The sequence below is a fragment of the Anser brachyrhynchus genome (assembly GCF_964034855.1).
Source record: "Anser brachyrhynchus genome assembly, chromosome: 2".
NCBI lineage: Eukaryota > Metazoa > Chordata > Aves > Anseriformes > Anatidae > Anser > Anser brachyrhynchus.
The window spans coordinates 7,280,062-7,304,045 of record NC_137695.1 but is presented as its reverse complement, the minus strand read 5'-3'; the positions used below and the strand labels follow the sequence as shown (position 1 = coordinate 7,304,045).

General features: G+C 45.6%; 2 protein-coding genes across 12 annotated transcripts in view; both read left to right on the top strand.

Moving 5' to 3' along the window:
• PRKAG2 (protein kinase AMP-activated non-catalytic subunit gamma 2) overlaps positions 1-8,479 on the top strand; it is a 217,368-nt gene extending 208,889 nt beyond the window's left edge. For 4 of the 8 annotated variants that reach the window (XM_080578544.1, XM_080578543.1, XM_080578545.1 and 1 more), the window contains exons 12-16: positions 473-638; positions 1,023-1,060; positions 2,457-2,603; positions 4,992-5,085; positions 7,368-8,479. In XM_080578544.1, the coding sequence (XP_080434670.1) occupies positions 473-638; positions 1,023-1,060; positions 2,457-2,603; positions 4,992-5,085; positions 7,368-7,399 (477 nt within the window). In that variant the 3' untranslated portion in view covers positions 7,400-8,479. The remainder of the gene's footprint in view (positions 1-472; positions 639-1,022; positions 1,061-2,456; positions 2,604-4,991; positions 5,086-7,367) is intronic. The other 4 variants (XM_080578549.1, XM_080578548.1, XM_080578547.1 and 1 more) reach the window with 1 other exon arrangement.
• Positions 8,480-14,474: 5,995 nt separating this feature from the next.
• RHEB (Ras homolog, mTORC1 binding) overlaps positions 14,475-23,984 on the top strand; it is a 40,646-nt gene continuing 31,136 nt past the window's right edge. For 2 of the 4 annotated variants that reach the window (XM_080578555.1, XM_080578553.1), the window contains exon 1: positions 14,475-14,815. In XM_080578555.1, coding sequence (XP_080434681.1) covers positions 14,764-14,815 — 52 coding nt within the window. In that variant the 5' untranslated portion in view covers positions 14,475-14,763. Of the gene's footprint in view, positions 14,816-17,641; positions 17,721-23,984 lie in introns of those variants that run through there. The other 2 variants (XM_080578554.1, XM_080578552.1) reach the window with 1 other exon arrangement.

Genomic DNA, 23,984 nt, shown 5'->3' with positions numbered 1-23,984 from the left:
ATAGAGTAATGAATCGTCTCTCAGAGACAAGACTGTCGTAACTCATTGTGCCATACGTTGGCCACAGGAATGGACAGGAGGCCAAACAAAGCACCAGGAGTTCAAAATAAGCACAAAGCATGCAGAATTTTCAGTTTCAGTGGGAATGACATAGCTCAGGATCAAAAGCTTTTAGTGATGGGGTACTATAAAAATAAACTGACAAGCAAAAAAAAACCCAACACCTAGTTACATTATCTTAATGTAGAGGTTCTTTAAACAGTAGTAATGTTTCTAGATCTAAGCTTGTTTTAGCTTTATGTAAATTTAGTAGCAGATTACTGTAATGATCTGTAACAATCATTTGGAGCCTGTAGATGGATGAATGAATACAGATTTCCTAATGTATGTATCAGTCGTTAGGGGAACCTGGTAGCTGTAGCACATCTTGCAGAAAACTGCACAGTAAATACATTCATTCTGATTTTCTTAGATGTCAGAGATGCCAAAGCCTGCCTTTATGAAGAAGAATCTGGATGAACTTGGAATAGGAACTTATCACAACATTGCCTTCATACATCCAGACACTCCTATCATTAAAGCCTTGAATATATTTGTAGAGAGAAGGATATCGGCGTTACCTGTTGTGGATGAGTCAGGTGTGTGTCGAGTCTTCTGTAACAAAAGCCTGGTTAAGATAAACGAATGATTTATTCCCCACCCTCCCCTCATATATATATATTTTATATATATATATAGATATAAAGAAAACATGCATGTATATATACACTATATATACACTATATATAACATTAAAAAATATTATAACATATTGAAAAAGTATTTATGCAAGATGTAGGTTGATGAGCCTGAAATAACTCATCATGGGTTGTGAATTTTTTGTTGTTGTTTTTTTTTTCCATTTTCCTTCTTGACCTGTCTCTTTGCTTTCTGTGTAATTATAAGATAACAAATGCAAACAGGATGTAAGAAAACTAACTTCATATTTGAAACACTTTATTAACATATATTTTTCTTTCTAGGAAAAGTTGTAGATATTTATTCCAAATTTGATGTAATAGTAAGTATATCTTTCACATTCTATTAAATATTTTATATGTAGTAAGCAATTAGAAATGAATTTGCTAATATATATCGATTGTGACCCTTTGTTCCTTAGGCTTTAGTTAACCAACTGATTAAGACAGATTCAATTCACCCTGCACAGTGTGCACTTCTTGCATGACATTTTGACAAGGAGTCTCCTGAAGGACACTCCTATTTCTTCATCTGTTCTACTTTGCCTAATTCTTGAACACAGGTGACCACACTAGTACATGGTTTTTCATGGAAGGCTTAATTGGTTTTTCTTGTTGGCATTAACATTGCTTCGTGTCTACCTTCTGGTAATACAGGATGATTTTTGCCTCTCGCTAGAAGCAAACGATTGTTAATAGTTATCCTGTGATTGAATGACTAGTACATCTAGGTTTTTCTCTTCATTTAGATCAGGCTGATATCTTACACTACAGCAAAAAAATCTGTAAGATCTTAGGTGCATATATCCTCAGTATTCTTCAAGTGCACCCCATCAATGCTATTCCAGTTGTCAGGGTCATCTACTTACTGTAGATCTCTATGTACACTTTGTGTGTATCTGTTTCAATGATTCCAGTAGTGTTGTCTCATCAGTAAATTTCATTTCTTGCTCAGGTAAGACAAAATGTATTTCCTTTGCATCCTTCCTACAAGGAAAGCTTTTGCTAGTCTGGACAAAGTCCTCTTGCTCCAAGCAGGCTACTGTTCTTAGAATGCAAGTTGGGAATGTTAGCTTTCAAACTCTTTTAACCCTGTTGCTTTTACTGGGGATGGACTTTTTTATTAGTCTATAGTACTTATTAAAACAAATTATATTTTAAAAATTGTTAAATGGCAGTGCCAGCACAGTCCAGGAGAGGGAGTTTGAGCCCACAAATAAGAAAGGTGAAGAAACCAAATTTGTTCTCTAGTTGGATCTCCAGTAGCATCTACTTTATGGCTCATGTTCAGAGTAGTTGGTGTCCTCACCTGTCCTGTGGAAAAAAAAAAAAAAAAAAAAAAAACTATATATTCTTAAAGTGTATTCTGTGTATTCTAAAATCTGTAGAACTCCATCTTCACCTTTTCCTACTGCTTGAGGCAAAAGCAGGATGAGTGCCATCAAGCCAAATATCAGATAAAGAAGTAAGGAGATTTTCATTAGCCTACTGCATAATCACAAAACAGTATTATCAATTAATCCAGTCTGTCATATGGTGTTTAACATAATTGCATGCTTGACTGTTCCCAAAAACTGAAACTGAAGAGCATCTGGTTTGTTTAATATGGGACTTGGAACAGGCTCAATTTACCCCAGAAATGTGTCTACTCAATGCCAAAATATTTACTTTACTGAGTACTTTATTACTGAGTAGTGAGTTCTTTGCCTTGTTTTTCAGAATCTTGCTGCTGAAAAAACATATAATAACCTAGATATCACGGTGACGCAAGCCCTACAGCACCGTTCTCAGTATTTTGAAGGTGTTGTAAAGTGTAGTATGCTGGAAACACTGGAGACCATTGTTGATAGAATAGTGAAGGCTGAGGTGAGTTTGCTTATAATTATTTTTTCCTTTACGGTAAGTTAAAAGTTGTATGACCAAACACTGCAAATTTATCCTTCAAGTTATTTTGGTTACTTCAAGGAAATATTTTTTCCATACCTACATACGTAGGTATCAGTTTGATACATAGACTTACAGATGCTTAAATGGATGTGGAAAATGCAGTCTGTAAAAATGCCTAGTTATTTGCACTGCTGGCTTACGGTATTAGTTGAATGTGAATGTTCAAAGCTTTGGAGTTTGGGGTTTGTGGGGCTTTTTGTTTGTTTGGGGGATTATTTTTTTTAGTTGTTATTGTTTGTTTGGTTTTGTGTGTGTCTTTTTTTTTTTTCTTGGGCAGAATCAATTTTTTTCCAAGCCTGCCGTAAGTTTTGCAGGGAAATAATTCTTTGAATGCCAGCTCAGAGCTGGGTTGCTTGGCCCATTGTTCAGGAAATTTAATAGATGCATATGGAATCCCACACTGCTCTCATGCAAACATTGTGAAACAAGGCCAGAAAATAAATCCTTGTGACAAAGAATTCACAAACTGCTCTTGTAAATGATTTCTGTGTGTTTTTTTTTTTCATTCTTTACATTCTTACACATTCCATTCTTATACGTGGAGGTGAAAGAGTATGCAGGTCTTCCTGTTATGCCTCTCTGCAGAAGAAAATCAGTATCACCAGTCCTCTCTGAGGTGTGATCAACTCCATCCAGAAGATTTAACTTCTTCAATTTTACAAGTTTATTTTTTCATCTTCAGGGTCATAACTGCATGTACTTAATATGAGTAAAATTTCCACTTTGTGAAAATTTCCACCCCTTAGAACCTACATAAGACAATTTTTACTTCCAGCTTCCTGCATCAGCTTAGTTTCATCCTGAAAATGAGTAATTTTAGCATTGCTGATGTACAGATTCCAAACGTGGCTAATCTTATTAATATTCTAAGAAACTTTAGACATTTGGGTTTTCAGAACAACTCCTACCCTTTGGTTCAGCCTAAACATAGTGAGAATATATGTAAGAATGAGTCAGTCAAAGCTACAAGTAAGGCAGTAATTGATGCTATTTTTAGCTGTCAGACAAATGCTTGATCTTACTGGGAATGAAACAATTATATTGTCCATTTTTCTTGAATTCATTACACTGAGAAGAAAAATGAAGTATGTGCATGTACCCATCTGAAATATATCGCCAACGTGGTTTCGTCAAAAAGAAAATGCAGAAATATTTTCTCTCACTTTGCCACTCCTTTTGTTTCCCCTCTGTGTCAGGAGGGTATGACTGTTCAAATGCATCAGAGCTTCTCTTTTTTTTTTTTTTGTATCAGCCTGGCAATGAAGTGGTTGACCTCAGCCAAAAATTAACATATCCATTAAATCAAGACTCCTGCAGCTTTCTTGCTATCATCTCTGTGAAAAAATGAGAAATTCTTTCCACGTTTTGCCATTACGTTTTGATGATTTAGACTTTAAGTAGAAGGGAGAGAATTTGCTTAGATAAGAAGAAAACCAGGAGTAGGCTCTCGCCTCTTGACAAACACCCTTTCTAGGTTCACTTTTTTATGAGCTGGCTCAGCCGTGATGTTTTTAGTTACCCAGCTCTGTGCCCAGTTGTGCTGGGCCCTGGTGCTGGGGCTGAGATGAGGGCACTCTCCCAGTTCTGCAGCGGTCTTTCTGCTGAAGCCTGCTCCTGGTGCTGAGCCTCAGGACAGGGCAGCACCCTGCTACTTACCGTGCAGCTGGAACAAAAGTTGTGTAGTATAAAGTAGCCCATAGGACAGAGCTGTAAGGATAAGCTCGATATTCAAAAATGCGCTTTAAATCTAAATTTTTTCCCAATTGTCCTTTACAGTGAGTTTCCGTAGGTAAATGGAATCCTTCTGTCCTCATGCAAAATCCAGACTTTGTAACCAATCCGGCATTCAGCTGCAGTTGTGTAGCCCTGTGAGAACAGTTAGGCCAGAAACAGTTTTGGCATGTCAAGATACAACAAGCTTCAGTGCTGTGACTCTCTCTGTTGAGAAAGTATGTCTCAGAAGGAAGCCTGAATCGATTTCATTTTATTTCATTGAGATTGCAAGCTAAGCTAGGCAGAGCCTGTGAACTGGGGAAAAGCGTTGGTGTTACCTGAAAGCAGAAGTGTTTTTAAGACCTAGATATTGGCTTTTACCTTCGTATTTCAAATATGGTTTTGTTGTTGTGTCAGACAGCTGTGTGCTTTTTAAACGTGTGCTAATTTTCATTTATGCAGGGCTAGCGTGTTGGTATCACTGTGTGAGATTCAAAAATTCTCTGTTTCTACTAGTTTAGGATTTTTTGCATTTCTTCGCTTTCGTTATTAATTTAAAACAGAAGAATCTCAAAATATTTTCCCTGCCCGCAGGTTCATCGTTTGGTGGTAGTGAATGAAGCAGATAGCATTGTGGGTATCATCTCCCTTTCTGACATTCTACAGGCTTTGGTACTCACGCCAGCAGGTACAGTACAGACGTTGCGTTGTAACGTTTGCCATCAGTCAGTGGTGCACACAGCTTGCCGGTCGTAACTGGTTTAATGACAATAACACATTTTGGTTTTAAAGTTTTGTAATTGTTTGGTCATAATTTTCAATACGTTTCACTTCTCTTCAGGAAAATGCTGCCAAAATACTTAACTGTCAGTCTTCTTTTTTTCTTTTTTAGAAAAGAGGTCTTAGTTACTAACAGGAAAGGCAGGATGAACGTTGCATGTGTAGACATCTGCAACAGGGCACCTTCCCCATCTCCCGGAATCTCTGCTCCCTGGCAAGCTGTTCCTAGCGTGCTTTCCACAAGCTCTGCAAAACCACCCCCTCGGAGCACCGCAGCTGTTAGCTCTGCTGTGGGTTCTGTTGGCACAGCTATGTCAGGGACATCGCCCCAGACTACCGGAATTATTCCAGTAGAAATCCCTAGTGTGTTACTAACATGATCAGGTTCCTTTTAACAAGAGTATCCAGCGGTAGATATAATTCATTCAGCTACTTTATGCTGGTTGTTTGGGGTTTTATTTTTATTTTTTTAGTTTTGCCCAAGTTACTGATCTGCTTTATGTTCTTAATTGTAACTTCACTTTGATCGTGTAAATGAGATGGCTTCAGTGTCACAACAACTAAAGCTAAGCCCTCTTTCAGCTTTGTGACAGAGACAGAAAAGGTTTTAAGGATTACAACTTCGCTTTCAAAAATACCAGGCTAAGCAGACAGACCCAAATGTGTACTTCAAAAAAAAACAAAACAGAACAAAAAACTAAATGAACTTAATGGGTCAAAGAGGCTCATTGCCTAGAAGGAGAATGGAGGGGGAGAATGAGAGGGGTAGATGTCCCTCCTAAGGTAGATATGAAGAGAAGGTCGGGGTGAAAGTGCCAGGCAGAGGAGGTCATTTCCCTTGTGACTGGAGGGAAAGGTCGCCTGACCTACAAGGATGGTGAAACTTTCAGTTATTGTTAACGAAGTAAAGTTTAGACAGAAGAGATTTATCCGAATTTTGAGAAACCAAGAGCTTTTTGTATGGGAATTGCACAGACACCGAAGATAACGTTTCTGTGAGCTGATCTAACGGTGCTCTGTAATTAAAAAGGGGAGTTCCCCTGCTCTCATACTCTAGGTCAGGTGCTTCTGTTGCTTAGTGTGTGACAGCACCCGCTCTCATCAGATGCCTCTGTGAGCTGCTTTAACTCATTGATCTAACAGGAAACTGAGCCAGCAAAGAAGCTGTGGAGTTTTGTCAGGCAGCACCCCAAGCCAGCACGCAGAAGAGTCTAGTGCTAGAGTACAGGAGGCAGAGCAACACGGGGCAGGATTGTGCTGCTGGAAGAAATGGGGTGAGGAGGGGTTTTTTTTAGGAGGCACTGGGGTTTGTCTGATGAAGCGAGAATGTCTGCAACACAGATCTAGTCTGTGGAGTTCAGAGTGTGATTCAGCTCTTGAGGTGGATGTGTAAGAACGACCAGATAAATCATGCCCTAAACATGTCCATTTCTCTTCCCTGACTAGAAAGGAAAATACATTGGCAGGAATTAAGACCAGCGTACACACGGGGGGAAAAAATCAGCTGTGATGTGAAGACTGGATGTATTTAATGGATTTTTCAGTGTTGGTGATTATACATTACAAAGAGTAACTCCAGGTTGCTGGCAAGAGATTCCTGCTCTCCAGAGCTGGATGCCAAAGCCAGCTCACCGCAGGATTCAGCCAGTGCCCAGCATGTGGCTAGTCTGAGAGCTTGGAGAAGTGGCAAGATGCTACACGGGCATGCTGAACAGGACTTTTGGATCCATACTGTAATCAAAACCTGCCTCTGAGCCAGGAAAAATCAGTCAGCACAGCGTAGTTAAACTGAATTCCGACAGGGTTTTTATTTCTCAAGTAGGACCTCACTTTTTCAGACTGTTTTGATGCTTAAGCTTGGCTTCTAATAGACGGACAGGTTTGTGGTGTGACATTTTGGTTGGGCTTCTTTTAAATAATGGGTAAGAGGGAAGGTAACGGTGCTTCAAAGCCAGTTTTAGTAACATCCACCTTTGCAATGAAGTTAGAAGCAATAGTGGGCTCAAGGCCTTCCTCGTTCTGATCACGTTGGCAGTCCTGAAGTGTGTTCTTCATAGATGGTGTCCAGCACGAGGATTCCAATAATGTGTTCAGACAAATTTTGCAGCATCCACAATGAGCCGTGCTTGTCCGTGAGCCCAGTGCCGTACGCATAAGGAAATCACACGTGCTTTCCTCTTCTGTTAACAGGTGCCAAACAAAAGGAGAACGAAAGTGAATGACTGCTGTGAATGTATAAACGTTTGTAGGAGAACTTGAACAAAGTTTCTGGGTCAAGTATGTCTCAAGAACAGTGACTGCAATAGAACAGAGCAGGATGGTTGAGGATGTGTATTGGGACTTAGTGATGGATGATGAGTCTCTTCCCCCCCAGTGATGTCGCAAAAAAAACAAAGCAGCATGACAAAAGCTTATGTTAAAATGTAGGCTTGTATTTCAAAACGTCTTCAGAACATTTGCTGGAAGACTTCACATGATGTCCTTCATTAAAATGCACTGTATTCTGAAACCTTTTCATTTTGTATTTGACAGAAGTCACTGGTCAGCAATGGATATATGTGACATAAGGCAAGTGTATGGCATATTCATATCATAGTGCCTTATGTCAAAATACAGCAATATGTCATCACTGTTGCCCATCACTGTCAAAGGAAGTATTGTGCTAAACGAGACACTGTATTTGAATGTGAAAGTCTTTAAACCTAAACCAAATCAGTTTCAGTTCTCATTAGACTTGTCATAAAAGCTGTAATTTGAAGATCAGTAGACTTCTTTAAAACTTTAATGACAGTTTTGTGTTAAATGTTGCATTCTGAACTGAGATGTAAAACGAGACTGATTTTAAAAACAGCTTTATTTATTTTTACTTTCATGACAATTTTTTACACATCTTTGGTGGATAGCTAAAATTTCACCATATCCATTAATAAACTGTTGATTGTTATACAAACAAGTGGTAGATTTTCTCATTATTTAAAACCTTGGAGTTGCAGAAGCTGTGGCCTGTTGGTCAGTCCATGTTACTTGAGCTGAAGATTCCAGAAGCACGGATCAAAAGTGCTCCGTCCTGTAACGCACGGGCACCGGGGAGGAAACGAGGTGCCGGAGAACAATGCTTTCCTCTGTATTAAAGTGTAAAACGATGGTTGTACAACTAAACCGAACCTTGTGATTGTATATGACTTGTACAGAAGCTGAGAAGTGAGGAAGGCTGCGGGGTTTTGCTAATGTAAATGTACTGTAAAGTTTGAAGCTGAGCTTTTTATAATTGTAGACGGAAGAAATTAAACCCTACAACATCAGTCTGGTTTTAGCAGTCCTTGCCAAGTTTTTTCACACGTATAAAAGTACGTGCATTTGGGTTAGTGTAAACTAGACGGAGGCATTCTTGTTTTCCTTCAACCTGAAAGGCAGCTGTTCGTCGTGGTGTCACGCAGGTAGTACTGCTCTTGAAAATACTCTGTGAGAATGCGGTCCTGGAATAAGGGCAGTAATTTGATCTATTTATTTTTCCACGTATAAACATCGAGGTAAAAGGTTAACCGGTTTCAGTTTGCTCACAAAATGTGAGGTCTTTAATAGTAACGAAAAGCCCTTTCTTCAGAACTTCTCGCTTCCTATAAGAAATTAAATTTTGAAACTGAATGTGTGAAGATTTTTTTCCTACTGGCTATTTTTCACATGTATAAAAATGTTCGTGTAGTACCCGATGGAAAACCGTTCTCTTAAATCTTGTCTCAGTTTCTGACTCACTGAAGAACGTTGTCTTCTCCATCACCTTTTCTGACTGGGTAAATACCAACTGTGCTCCCCGTAGTTGAGTTGAAATAGCTCTTTTTGGCCTTGTGGGGTCTGGTGCTGGTTGCTGCCCCGCAGACAGCCCCAGCCCAGCTCTCATTGCCTGCGCCGGGGAGATGGAGTGACAGGAGCTGGGAACAGCAGCTCCTGCTCTTTGTGGGGTATGTATAGGGGAAAATGTGTGGTAGGTTGGAACTTGCTGTTAAGGATACGTGGTCAGTAGTACCTGTAAATGCCGCCTGTGAATTACAGCCTTCTCTACAAGATACTTGTAAGGGAGTTGCCCGAATGCATCACTCCATCTCGCTGCACCTGGTGCCAGTCTGTGAGCATTTTCTTCAGCCCCATATTTAAGATATTTTTAAAAATGAAGGGTTGAGCCACTGATAAATGCACTTTTTTTTTTTTTTCCATGTACATATTTTTTTAGCACAAAGTCTTTTGGCCCTGCTCCATCCAGACAGCTTTGGGCTCGTCTGCATAAATCAGTATGCAGGAAGCCAGAATGAATTTGCAGTTTTCAAACAACCATGCACAGACTCCTTATTTTAACGTTATTATAAGTGCTGTTCACGTGTTGTGGGCACAGGGCTAGCAAAATCATGGAAAGCAGTCGGTGATGCAAAACTGTTTAGAGAATTTCCGCCCTCTCCTCAGTGATAAAAAACTTAAGAGATTTTTTATTTTTCCTTTCTAAAATTCAGTTCTGAATTATAATTTTTTAGTAGAATTGCAATGCAAGTATGAAAAGAGCACCAGCAAAAAGGGACTTTACCGTACCGCTCTCCTTGTCCTGGCACAAGTACCTGTGCTGGTGCATAAACAAAAGCAAATCATGTCTTTTTAACACAGATCGGTTTACTACAGAGCTCGAAAAAATGCTTGTTGCAGCTTCAGGAAGGGAAAGGAGTAAGTGAGAGTAGAAAAGGGAGGGATGACTCAGCAGCATGTACCGCGCTCAAATGACCAAGCAGCTAAAGCTTTGATGTCGGCCTCGTCCCTTTCACGTGGCTCACAAGAGGTCTCAGCCAGAGAAATGAATGAATAAAATGTCATTAAGCTCAAGTTCTTGCAGAATTGTCTTTTCCGGACAGACGCAGTCGGTGCTATATGGCTGAGACCCCAGCAGTGATTCCCCCTGCGCCTTTTTTTTACAACGTGGCGATGCTGCAGTAGAGGTTGCAGTGAGTTTCTCCTGCAGCTCTGCTGAAAGCCTGTTGGGTAGCGTGGATTTTCAGTCCCAGGGATGTGAGATGCTGCAGACATGGATCCTGTTTCAACCAACAGGATGGTAAAACGTAGGTGATTGATTTCTGTGCTTTCCTGTGCATTTCCTTGCCAGCAAGAGATGTCTGCAAGAGATAATTATCCTAACGTACTTCTCGGTCTTGAAAGGGAGCAGAGGGAGGGTGGTTTTAACCTACTCTGGATGTGTTTAGGTGTTAGAAATTGTCTTAGGAGAATTATTCAGTTGAGCGTGGGGTGAGCTGGAGTCTTTCAGTTTTGGTCCAAGCAGAAGTGAAACCACGCGTGCTTAATCCTCGCGTACAGCAGGCTGGTCGTACTGAGCTCTCCAGCCAGTGCTAGGAGGAGCTGGCTTGCTTCAGGAGTTTCTGTGAACTTTCACACCTTATACTGCCACATTAAACATTTACTAGGGGTAATTTGCAGGGGAAAATGTCATTCTGAGTAATTTAATACTACCCTTGTATCCATATCACGTGTGTTACGCAAAAAGAGTGTTCTGCAGACACTGCGATTTGCTCTCAACTTCAGGTCAACTTCAATTTTAGTGCAGCTTTGAAAGCCTCTTTTTTAGTACCTGCTTGTTTTATGACAATTTTATTGATTCCCACTGAAGTGGGCAGGACCAGGTGACGCGCGCTCACGCCTCACGTCGATCTCTGGAGCGTGTCTGTGCCCCTGGGGACCAAGAGCTGAGGGCAGGAGCCCGTGATGCCAGTAGCCCCAGTGACTGGAGTTGCAGATACCACTTAATGGTGAATTAGTTCCTAAATTCCTTTTTCTACTATAATTTTGCCAGTGTTTCTAACCTAATAATGGAAAATGTGATCACTGTCAAAATTCAGGAGGGAGCGGGAACAAGTGGAAGATTGAACTAGATGTACTTTCTAACCTCTGTGGGCAGTAAAGTGTATGCTGTACATGTGGAAGCACGCCCAGTGCTAACACTGGGCGCACTTCAAAAATTCCTCAGGAAGGTCCTGATTTGCCAGAGGATCAAGCAGGTAATTAAATTGGTAATTGCTGTTATAGGAACTGAATGTACAAGTCGGAGCTGTTCTGCGTTTGGAATATGAGCAGCACTGTGTTCGTGGGCTTGGATGTACTGTATTGTCAGAACCCAGCAGTTCAGTATTTTTCTGTTTCCTAAATGAAATTCATCGCAGTTTTTCCTCCATCGCAGCAAAGCAGACATAGGCCACAAAAGACAGACACGTTCCCTTTTCTCAGCCACAACATCTGATCCTGATCTCACTGCATATACATGTTCTACTTGTGCCTGCACTTCTCCCTTTCGATATATATATTTTTAGAACATAGACCATACCTGATGTGTTGCGTTCACTGACCATGCCTGTTGATGACTCATTTACAATAAAATTAATATAACTTGTCAACTAAACCAGTGCCAAGAGTACGTTTGATTTGGAGGGGTATCTGGCGAGGTGAGGTACTAAACTAGCTCGGAATACACCTGGAGCATGGGCGCGTGGCATACACCGCACGTCCCAGCGCTCTCTGAACTCCCTTGCTCTTTGCAGGACGACTGGCACGTGCTCTAGGAATGACGAAGCTGGAGCGGTGTGAGGGAGGGCACAGGGAAAGCCATGCTGCTGCTGCTGCTGCTGCTGCTGCTTCAGCACGTTGCGGCGATCGCACCTGGAGCACCCGGTCTAGGTTGTTAGGGGAAGAGAATTTCAGGGCAGGGCTGCGTAGTGAGCGCATGAAGCTGCTCAGCCCAAAATGTATAAGCAGTACCAGCCCAAATAAAGCACAGTGCACTAATCAGACATGGTGACATATGCTTCACAGCTAAAGCTATGCTCTCGCGCTGCAGTAGAGCATTCCAGGAAGTGTTTCCATTTATCCCAACTAGAAATAAAACAACAGCCGTCTCACGATGCAGATCAGCTCCTTTCTGCTTACGCTGCTGCTCGTGTGGCACCATCCCAGAGCGTTCTCAAAGGCCACTCAGCAACAGCACCAAGTCCTCGTGTATGGGGAAAGGACGGAGCTGGTCTCAGAGCTCCCCATCTGCCCGTTTCGAGTGCCCCAGTCAAGACAAAACGAAACGCTTGAGATGCTCACGGCATGAGGATTAGTCACTTCCTGCCAAAGAACCAGTGGAAGAAAAGGATGCTGGAGGTTTTTCCCAAGTTTAAAAGATGCCACAAAGGGTGAGTTCTGGGTTCCTGCCCCACCTCGGGCTGAGCAAGCATGGATGTTATCCTAAGATGAAACAACACCATTGCAGCTAAAGGCAGTAAAGGGGAAAGGAGGCGGGGAAACCTGTGGTCAGAACCTGTGGTACTAAGTTCTCCTAAATAAAAAACAGAGTGAACAAGTGCAAGTTAACAGAAATGAGACAAAATGACAACAGCCCAAAGGTGAGTGAGATAAGAGAAAAAGAATAAGGGAAAAGACCCAAGCAGCTAAAGAGAGGTGTCAAGGAAGGGAGCTAAAAACCCCTGAGAAATGAAAAAAATACTGGTGCTTACCACTCCTTGCTCTGGGCATGCAGAAGGATCTGGATATCATGTCTGAAAATGTAGATGAGGTTGAAGCAGAGTGATAAGCACAGTGCCTACATTCTACAGGCAAATCATATGAAACGTAAGGCTAGGGAGGTTGAAAGGACGACTCCCACAGACTTCACTTGTTTCCAAATCCATTAATATTGTTGCAAGGTAACTCCTACCTCAGTTCTTCCAGTCCTTTGCTTGGTAAATGGCCCAAACTTTGGACAATGACATGATTTCAGAAGGAACAGATGCAAAGATGACAGCACAGCTGCGGAGAGATTCGATGGCAGTGAGTATCAATGGTGCTGGGTCACTATGGCTACTGCAGGTCTCGTGTCCTTTAATACACCACACAAGGCAAGAAGGAATACAGAGTTCTGCATCGGGCAGGACGGCCCCTCCAGAGAGCTTTCAACAACGTGACTGTTCACAGAGATGGAGTTTCTACATGTTACTCTTCTTCCCCAACCTGACCAGATCCGTCTGTGTGACAGGATTGTACCAGTCCTTACGGTGTAGTACTCTAGAGGGATGAAACGGGGGATCTGTCCTGTAGTATGTGGAAAGGAGAGAGGTTGTACATGGAGGAGCACACACAACATCCACCACAGCTGTCAGTATCATGACCAAGAACATAAGCCCCTCTTTTGTCATGAAATAGCTGAGTTTTCACCATGCACCTACTGACTGAAGGCCACCCTATCTGGCGATTCACAGGTTACCAGTACTTAGCCCTGAAGATCCTATAATCCGGAGGATGAAGGGTGTAATCAGGCTATCCTCCACAATGTAGATACCTCCGTAGAGCTCATCTGATCTTCAGGAGCAAATGGCTTTTGCGTACAAGTAGTTTCTTTGCTGTAGTTCCCTGCCCTCTTACCAGGTCAGAGGAATGCCAGCACATGAGAACAAGTGGCTGACACCAGGGACAAGACCATTTTCCCCTAATATCATCTGACTGTTAGGTTGCTTTAGTACATAATGTGGTATAATAATGAGTAACAATTTAGTATAGTTGTACATAGTGTGTGTAATTGCACATCAGATATATGGATGTACGTCCCCAAAAGAAAATATGCACATGGAAAATCTGTTTGTTACTCAAGAATGTTCGTTTTTCAAGAAAATGTGGAATGTGTGTAAAATAAGTAACAGCAGAGGGGAAAAGCTTCTTCACAAAGCCCTTCTCCCTTAATTCAGTATGCAGTGAGCGCTGGACCTGCTCTCTGAGGTATGAAGCTTGCTGGAGCTTGGAGTTTCACCTGATAAAAAGGTTAACAAATAAAAAAAGGGCGACACTTTTCCTCACTGTGGCGTCACCCTCCCTGGGGGTGTTCAAGGAGAGGTTGGACGTGGTGCTTGGGGACATGGTTTGGTGGTGACGTTGGTGGTAGGGGGGTGGTTGGACCAGATGATGATCTCGGAGGCCTTTTCCAACCTTAAGGATTCTGTGATGAGCAGCAAGGAGCTATTGGAACAAAGGGGGATGACTTTAAGAACTTTAAGGGGCCGTTGGCCGGCGGGGGGGGGGGCTCCTGAAGCCACCTCCCGCCTCCTCCCCTCAGGAGGGCGCCCAACGCCTCAGCCCCGCGCGCGCACTCAGCGACCGTTGCGCGCCGCCGGCCGTTAGCGCCCCGCGCACGCGCGCGCCCCCCCCGAGGGGGCGTGGCCTGGCGGCACGATGACGCAGCAAGTTCCCCCCCCCCCCCCCCGCCTCCCGTTTCCCTGACGGGCGGCGGGCCCGTGACGCGGTGACGCGCGCGGCCGGGCGGGGCGGGCGGTCACGTGGGGCGGCCGCCGCCGTTGCCGCCGTTGCCGGTGCCGCGCGCGCTTCCCCCCCCCTCGCCGCCTTCCCCCCCCCCGTTGCGTTCTCCCCCCCCCCTCAGCGCCAACCTCCCCCCCCCCCTCACAGCCTCCCCCTCACAGCCTCCCGCCCTTCCTCCTCCTCCTCCTCCTCGCCGCCTGCCTCCGCCGCCGCAGCCGCCGCCCTTGATGTGGTGCGGGGCCGGCCGGGGGACAAGATGCCGCCGTCCAAGTCCCGCAAGATCGCGATCCTGGGCTACCGGAGCGTGGGTGAGAGCCGGGGGCCGGCGTGAGGGGGAGGCGGAGGGGGGGGGCGCCTCGGGGGAGGCCGTGTGGGGGCTGTGGGGGGGGGGGCGACCGCGGCCACACCGACCCCAGCACCTCTGTGCCGGGTGGGGCCGCGCTGTAACGGCTGTACCGGCCGGGGGGAGGCTGAAGGCCCCGAGGAGGGAGCCCGGAGGCCCCGAGGAGGGAGGCCGGGGGCCCCTGAGGCCCCGAGGAGGGAGGCCGGAGGCCGGCAGGGCGCCATGGCGGCGCCGCAGAGCGCTGCGGGCCCCGGGGCCGCCGGAGGAAGCCGGGCTGCCTGGCGGAGGAGGGTTTCAGGGCGGGTTTTGAGGTGGTTTTGGGGTGGTTCGGGGATAAGGAGCTGTCTGTAGGGATGGGAGGCTGCAGGGCTCGCAGCCTCCTCAGGGAGCGGTGTGTCCGTGGTCCTGCAGGCTGCCAGCACTGCTCCTCCAGCACCCCAGCCACCAGCACTCCCCTTTCCTCCCCAGAAGTCCCCTTCCCTTTGCTCTATTTCAGTCCAATCCCTGTTTTTTTTTATTATTATTATTATTATTATCATCACCATCATTATTTCCTCCCTCCGTAGAGACGCATCGCGCCGGCGCTGTTCCCAGAGACGGTGCCGCCGGTTGTACTTGTACAACCCCGTGGTGCCCCGGTGCCGCGGCCCCGCTGAGCCCCCGGCACAGCACCGCGGCCGAACCCGAGGGGAAGAACTGCCTGGAAGCGTCCGGCACGAGGCCGTAGCAGCCCAGAGCTTCTCTGGGGCTGCCCGCACCTGTAACGCCCTTGTGGTCTGCGATGGAAAGCAGGCGTTTTGGCATTCGGGTCCTTTTCCTGATCGATCAGGCCTAAAAGCGCAGATCGATGTCGAGGATAATGCGTGGCTGGAAAATACAGAAGATCCTATGCAGAGATACTTTCCTGTAGAAACCCTTTTATGGCAGCAGCTGAATTAGTGTTATTTCTTTGGTCGTGCACAGCAGAAAGAAGCTGGAAAACGGAGCCTTTTTTCCAGATTGAAAAAAGGCTCTGTAAGCAGAGGAGTTTTAGGTGTTCTGTGCATAACTGCGGCCTGCCCTCGAGATGGGGTGAGGGGAAAAAAGATGCTGATTTTGTGTTGTCCTTGCAAGGACCGGCCAGCAGTAGGTCGATCGGTTTGCATAGTGTATTTGGTGTGACTTGTCGCAGTCAGTTTCGTTGTCCTGTGTGCTGTTTTTCCTCTTTTTTTTTTTCCTTGGATAAAAACAAGCAATGGGCAGTGTAAGTGGGAAGGAAAAATTCTTGAAATTCTGTTCTTTAGAAGCATGTGTAGGGGACTGGGTGCGCTGCTGAGCTTTGGTCCGTCATCCGTTGATGGTGAAAAGCAGCAGTCAAAAAAATCCGATGATCGTAGGGTATGTAATCGGTTGAGAAAAGGATGGCACAAATAGTATGGGGTTGTTAATCCGGCGGTGCGGCCTAGAACATTTTTGAGCAATAGTGCTCGTATGGAAGAAAGCATTCTAGAAAGAGATGGGCAAAAAGTTACCTAATGCCCGTAAAGACCTGCTGCTGAACTTCTTCAACTCCAGTTTTCTGAGACTAGGGCGCTTCTAGGCGTTGTGGGACACGGTGAGCTTTATTAGGACAGCTACAAGTCATAGGAACGCAGCAGAAGGAATAAGTAGTTTTCCGCTCATTACCCTTGACAGCTCTCTGTTGCCTCATTGCTCCTAGGTAGAAATCTTGCCTGTTAAAACCACAAAGCTGCTCCTCTTAAATACGGGAGCATCGCGTTTCTAGGAAAATACTTATGTAACAGCCCAGGCAGCAGAAACAGGTCATTGGGGTCTTGCTTCCATCTTGTACGGCCGTTAGAAAAATACGGAACTTAAACCGCGAGATTTAGGTTGGATCCTTTGTTTACCCAAGCATGCCTTTAAAGTCTAGGAGAATAACCACGTAGTTTGGCTTCAGAGAAGCTTTTAAGTAAGTCTTGCTTTGCGTCATGATGGCAGGAATACCGATCAAGCGCTGGGTTAGGAAGAGGATCTAATCTCTTCCTAGGACAAGATTTTGGGCAATAATTCCTTGGGAGAATGAGGAACGTTACTTCTGGGGAAAATGCAGCGTTAGAATAGAGCTAATTTTCATCAGGATGGGGAATAATTCCGAAATCTGAAGGACTGCTGAAGGCTTGCAAGTTTCCTTTTACAAACAGAGAGCCGTAGCTGTCCTTAGCCTTAATTTTGACCCTGGAGTGAGGGAGGCCAGCTCCAGTAAGGTGTGAAATGCTTCCAGTTGTATAGGTTCGGGTAAATGCTTGGGTTGTGTGAGCTCTTGTCGTTTGCACGTGCAGCGTGGTGCTTGAGATGAGACTAATCAGCAAATAGCGACCTTTTTTTCCCCATCTCTCTCTCAGCTCTGACCTGAAATAGCCGCATTTTGGTGACAAACGTCAAGCAGCGAGCTGTTCCTACAATTGATGACTGCAGCTCTTTCAGGCTGCGAGCGTGCACGGTGATGGACAGGCGTGTCCTCCAAAGGGTTTGTGAAACGGGAGTCTCAATCTGTCACTGCCTTCACGCTGCGCCCTGGTTTTCACTTGTACCGCATTTTACCCTTTTCCCGGTGTTGTCAAATGCGGCAGGGCTTGGGAGTGGTGTTTTGACGGAGTAGCTGTTGGTATAGAAAGTTCAGGAGCCTGCTTGTTTGGATACACTCCCTCTGTCTTTCAACACCACCAGCAACCCTTCCGTAGGTGAAACTACCGTGCTTGGCTGATGGGAGAGATCGGCGGCAGCCTCGCGAATTCCCGTGCAGACCTGCTGCCTGGGAAGGGAGATGCGGGCGGAGGATGTGCCAGGAACTTCAGGACTTGTTTTTTGGTGGAGAAGGCCAATTACACGTGGGTATAGCCTGCAGGTTGTGGCATGACGCTAGACAGAAATCTCACAAGAACGTCGTCTTTGGGTTTTGCTTGGGCTTAAAGCGGTCTAAAAAGAAAGTTTAATTCCATTATGTAAATGTGATCGTCTCGGTGAGGTTCTGATAATAGAAATCGTGTGGATTTCATCCTGAAATCTGATGGTTTTGCAATGGGAAGAACTTGTCTTTGGTTACTGATGTCAGTTCAGTGACCGGAGTGGACCAGCTACTTGAGGTTTGATTCCAGAGCAAATCTGTCTGATGTATGAAGTGTGAGATTTCGTAAAGTTATAAGGCCTCTGCTGAAAAGAATCGTCTTACATTGCCCTCGTTGTGTTTTAGCTGTAATTCATTATTTCCAGTTATATTTGGGCTGTGTTAGATATTTATGGAAATAATTCGACCGAGAAGGTTTTCGTATCTGGATCAACTTTGTGAATTTCTTCGGAGTAACGTTTACTCTGAAAAGCAGTGTGTAGTTGTCCAAAATGCATTCAGTTTGCTTATTTTTTTGTCTGTACGAAAAAAATGTAAGTTCAGACTGTGAATGCTGGTGTCAGTGAGGTTTCTCAGATTGTTTTGTAAAAGAGTTTAGTGCTGGGGTTCTCTGAACTAATGGATTTGAGATAGGCAGGAAGGAGTCGCTTGGAGCAGGTGCTTCAGTGGTAGGTTGCTATCGCAGCCTCACTTGTCAGCTTTTTTGTTTTGGTTTGCTGTTAATACGGCTGTTGCTGCTGCTCTTCTGGAAATAATTTCTGACTTTACACATTTGAACTGGTGATCTGAAAATGTTCTCTCCTGGTCAGTAGCTCTGAGAGGGGTCAGTTGAGTTGCTGGTGACTCACCTACTTGCCTTTCTTTTTTTTTCCTCCAGATAAATAGCGCTTGGTGACTTTCAGGTTTATACATAACAAACTTTCGTGTAGGTGGAGAGCAGTTTTCAGACAGAAATAGCTGTGATCTGTGAATGTGCCGTGCAGATGCATAGTGAAAGAACTAGAGTTGAACAAAACTATCTGCCGAGTTCAAATTCATACCGAAAGGCTTCCAGGTGGTTGCAATGGGATTAAAAAATGCTTCGTTGCCCTGCCTAAAAGGCAGAAAAAGTGGTGATAGAGACCTGTAAACGGTAAGGATAATTGTTTTGGGTGAAAAGTAGAGCCTGGTTTTGAGAACACGAGTCGCTGGAGCATCAGGAGGTTGGTACTGTAAAATGGAGCTGGAGCCTTGCCTCTCACTTCTGAAAGATGGCACCTGTTAGCACGTGCCGCCTGGGGGAGGCAGCCCTTCGGGGCTGGACAGGGGGAAGAGGTGATGGTGGGAGGCAATAAACTGCCCGTGTGACTGTCGGGAGAGAAGGAGCGAAGAAGTTAGAGCTGTTGTGGTATGCAGCCCGATTTCCAGAACCGGACGCGTCTGCGGCGTTGGGAATCCTGAGACCGAGCAGGAAAATGGAGTGCTTCGGCACCCGGCTGACGGGGAGGGTGAACGTTTTGCCGAGCCCCGCACGGCACCGGGATGAGCCCCGATGGCAGCTGCCGGGAGGCTGCAAGCGCCAGCTTCGGGTGCGTTTCGGCTCGGCCGCCGGCGCGGCGCAGCGGTGCGGGCTGCTGCAGTGCATCTGCCGGCAGGAGCTGGAAGCAGCGGAGGGGAGGCAGCGCGCTCAGCTGTAATATCAAGCCGGCGGGGTTATTTGAGGACGAGGCTCTTGCGTTAACTCCTCCGTTGCCTGCTCTGGCTTCCTCTCCTCGTAACGCTCGCGGGGTTTGCTTGCTCGGTGGAGTGTTTTGGCGCTTGGGTATGCAACCGAGAGCTAATATCAACGAGGGAAACCGAGTGAAATATAGATCCTGTAATTCATAAGCTATAAAATGGCAAAGCTGTTCGTTTAGAGGCACAGCACAGCCGTGAGCGTGGACCTGGGGCGCACAGCACCTCTGTGGTCTGCGCCGCTGTGGTGTAACCACGCGCTTGGGATGGGGAGAGCGGCTCCAACGTGATAAACTAACGCCTGGTTAACTTCCAGGAGCTCTCCTGAAGGTGACGTTCAAGGGCATGAGTTGAAAACTGCTCTCAGCTTCAGTTGTATGTTCAGGCCAAAACCTAAACAGCTCCTCTGCGGGATTTTCACGTGCGCTCAAGCCCTGCAAGTACTGCGTGAGTCAAAGTTAACCTGTCGGGGTGTCAACCCACCGTGTCCTAAACCAGAAGCTGGAAACTGGGAGTGTGGTATGGAGAAACAGTGAGCTGCCCTTGGTGCTTCTGAACCCGGCTCCTTAAGGACTTGAGAGGTTTCCTTTTGTTTTCAAAGGCCTCTATTTGAAGCAACCAGCAAATTTGTTGTGAATTCGCTAGCGTGAGAAACCGAGATGTTGTTCCTGAGTTGGGGGCGGGGGAGGAGGAAGGGTGGTTGCTTCAAATTTCTCTCTTCCAGTCCTGCTCAGGAAATTTGCTTTCGTTTGCTGCGCTCGCACACCAGTGGCAGCTATCCTGCGTGGGGTGGGGAAGGGAAGACTACGGAGGAAATCCATGTAGGTCTCCATGGGATTTCAGATTATTAAATTTACCAAAACCAGGTGAATGTGGGCCATTTAAGATCGTGTTCTCCTTTTGAGACGTATGAAGTGCAGTGGATGCTGAATTGTTTTCGGGGGGGGGAGATGGTTGTATTGAACTTGTAACAAGGAGGTAAACCGAGGCAGGTGTTAAACAGCGCTGAAACAGGCTTTCAAACGCAGCTTTCCTCTAGAGCCGTGGCTGCCGCTTTCTTTTTCAGTTGCCTGTAACGAAGGCAGATGCAAACGTACAGCGCAGGGTGGGGCTTTGCCTGGCACAAGCCTCGCTCACCCTGCCCTGGCAGCGGCCGGTTCCTGCCCCCACCCGTGTGCTGGCACCGGCACGCCCGAAGCGCGGCCCCCAGCCCGGGGAACTGATTTCCTTCGCAAACGCAGCAAGCAGCAGAAGTTGTCGCAGGGCTCGGCTCTGCAGCAGGACCTGGGGCAGGAGCGAGCGCTGTTTGGGGAGGGTGGAGCGGCCTCTCCGCGGCACTGCAGACTTTGATTCGATCTGACCTGTTACGAAACCACATCTGTGAGTATTTTCCTCCGCCGCTCCAGATAAGCGTGAACGCTTTTTTTTTTTTTTTTTTTTGCAAACTTTGGGCTGCGGGCCTTCTGAACCCGAGTCGTTCCCTTGCCGGGAAAAGATAGCCTTGTAAAGGTGGTGAACCGTGCCTTGAGGAACCACGAGGAAATCAAGTTTTTCAAGATTCTTGTCTAAATAACCTTGTAGGCAAAGCTAATCCTTTCGGGCAGAATCGTGGAAAACTAAGGAGTTTGACCGGTGGTAAATCTAAACCTCACTTTCAAGTCTTAAGATTCAAATGATGCTCCAAGTGATACAGTCTTGGAATTTGTGGATGCACTTAGTGATAAAGATGCTACTGCGGATCAGAGGCAAGGTCCAGACAGAATCACTGATTGCCTCTCTCCTTTGAAAAACAGTGGAAACGAGTCTAAAAGGCTCTGTTGCGTTCCAAAGCAATCTTCAGTGCTTGCTCAGCTATCCCCCAGAATATCTGTTGTGTGCAAATATCAGTCGGCTCCTCGTTTAGGTGTAGGTATCCGTTCTTGCAGCACAGAGGGGAATCGCAAGTACTGAATCTGTTCGCACGCACTGGTTCTTCCTCGGCTTGCCGTACGCGCTTTGATTGCTGTGCGTGCAAATTTTAAGTGTTGTGCGAAGGATGAGGGGTCAGAGTGATGAGAAAGGTGGTATAAATGGGCAGCACAGGCTGCTGAAGTGCAGATCTTGGATTATCAAGCATAACGTGCCCGTCGGGATGAAGACAGGGCAGGCGAAGAATAGCTTGTGAGCCTTGGGAGTTCCCGCAGGAGGGAAAACTGCTTGGAATTTCTTGTGGGACTTCCTACGTGAATTGGAACACGAAGAGGAAATTTATAGTTGTTGAATTTGGATGAAGTCCTTAGGAGCTTGTGGATAACGGCCAAAGATTAATCTTTTGGAGGCATAAGACTAAGTAAGTGATTTCTGAAGGCCTTTTAAGGACCAAAAGACCCTAATATGTGACGTTTGGAAGACCAGTTCAGAAAAGCTGCAGTGCTTATATCTTAAGTAGATCAGAAGTGGAGAAATCATTACTCCCTGTCTTGGTTTGGATTACGCTTTAAACAGCGAGGCTTCCTTTCGGCTGTTTTTTTAATGTAGCGGTAAAGTTTTAATGAACGAGGGGTCAATATTTCTGGAATGGTTATCAGCATCCTTAAATATTTTAAATTACAGCAAGCAGAACAGCCTGCCTGCAAGATCTGAGCTGGTTATTTGTATTCTGTGGAGTACTGACTTAAATGAATTTTAATTTGGAAAAAGAAGGAATACATAAGTGGTCTTCAGCGTGTGGGTGCCAACATGTGCAAGTGCAAAGCGAAATTATGCTATTAAAGTGTCCCTTGACAGCGTTGTCTCCTGAGTTAGTGGGATACATCTGTCTGGCTTCAACAGCTTGTCAGATTGTATTGCCAAAACTTCCTTCAAGATGTATGACCTCCTTTAAAGGTACTCTTGCTCCACGCAGAAGCGCTGGGATGCATCATGTGTAGGAAAACTCCATTAAATCTGTCCCACAAGCTGTCAAAACAATCAGGCACTTGACATTAGTGCAGTAGAATGTGTTTTGCGTTAAGGCTTGGTCTACCATTAATAACAAATTCTTGGTGTTCTAAAATCTGTTTCAGAATCACCATTTTGAGCTAGAACTGGAAGTTTCTGCTCTGAAACTTGCACATAAGCGAGCACTCTTCCTTCGTTTGCTGCAGTACTGTCTTCTGCCTTGCTGTCTTGGGAGGTGTCCGTTTCTAATAGATGTTCTGCTTCATCCGCGTGGCTTGGTGCTGGTGAATAAATTCTAAGGAGAGGTGTTAACGGTGCTATTTTAACTTCCTTTGCGTTTGTCAAAATTCTTGACAAATCTCTTGTTGGTCGCTAAACTTAAATCTAACAGTTGTTCAAATGCAAGATATGTTTGTGGTCTTTTTTTCTGAGTGGGAGCCTAATGACACCTGAAGTATTTTTCTGCTTGTCCCCACTCATCCACAAAACTGTGGTGGCAGGACAGAGGAAGAGCTAAGTGAAAGTGCCAGCATTTCAGTGAGTAGCTTGTTGAAATGTCTGCTAGATGGGCATCTCAGAAGGTGTTTCGTAGCGTCGGGCTGTGCTTTTGTCAATACAAACCACTCGGAACAAGTGCAAGGTAATGGTGCTGCAGATAAATAAGATGATGCCTTCTCTCTTAGGATTTCCAGGCAAGATTGTGATCTTAAAAAGCCGTTCTCATTCATAATTTACAGCTAATGGTGGGGCTGTTGGGTGTACTGCTGTTTGTTCCGAAGGTCATTTGAACATCCCGTTACTTTGGCATCCAGCTGCTTATGTGGGCACGGGCCGTGTGCGCCAAAGGGTGAAAGGGTTTAAAGGCGGGGGCCGGGGAGGAGAAAAAAGCATGGTGTGTGAGCGGGGCGCGTGCAGCCAAGTCTGAAGGGCAGCTTCTTGCGGGGGAAGTTGGGCCGTGCCCCTGCACTTCTTACAGCGTGGAATCGTGGCAGCCAAAAATGAAGATGGGAGTTATTTTCCAAATAATAAGGCTAAGGATGTAAGCCCTTTCTGAAAGGCTTTGCTGTACCTACGGTAAATCTTTGCCCTTCATCTACTGGCCTTTAGTAGTTTGTGTTTTACCCATTTCTGCCAAGTAGATGTCATGTAGTTAGCTTCTTAGATAGTGTTTAAAATAGACTTGAATTTACGATTAACCGGATTAACTTATGATTTAACAGGATAACAGCTGACTAATAACCACTGCCACACTTGGAGAATTTTGAGTCGGTGTGCAGGACCCGCACGGCAGACAAATGCAGCGTGCTGCTCTGTCTGTGAAGGTCGGCCTGAAGCTTGGGGGCCTTGAGCTGTAGCCTGATACTCCTCGTCTGCTCCAAGCTGCACGGCTGTGCCAGCTGAGTGCTGGGAGCTGGAAAATCCAGCTCCTGTTGGCAAGAACCTCCTCGTGTGCTGGAGCTGGACCGGCTGGGAGACATTTCACTTGTGAAAGACAGTCTAAATGTAAAAATAGTTTAACGTCGGGTTACAGGTGTCATCATCAGTTACTTCCCTGGTGTCGTTTTTTTGAGGTGGTTGGGGGGGATTCATTTTTTTGCTGTTTGTTCTGTTGTTT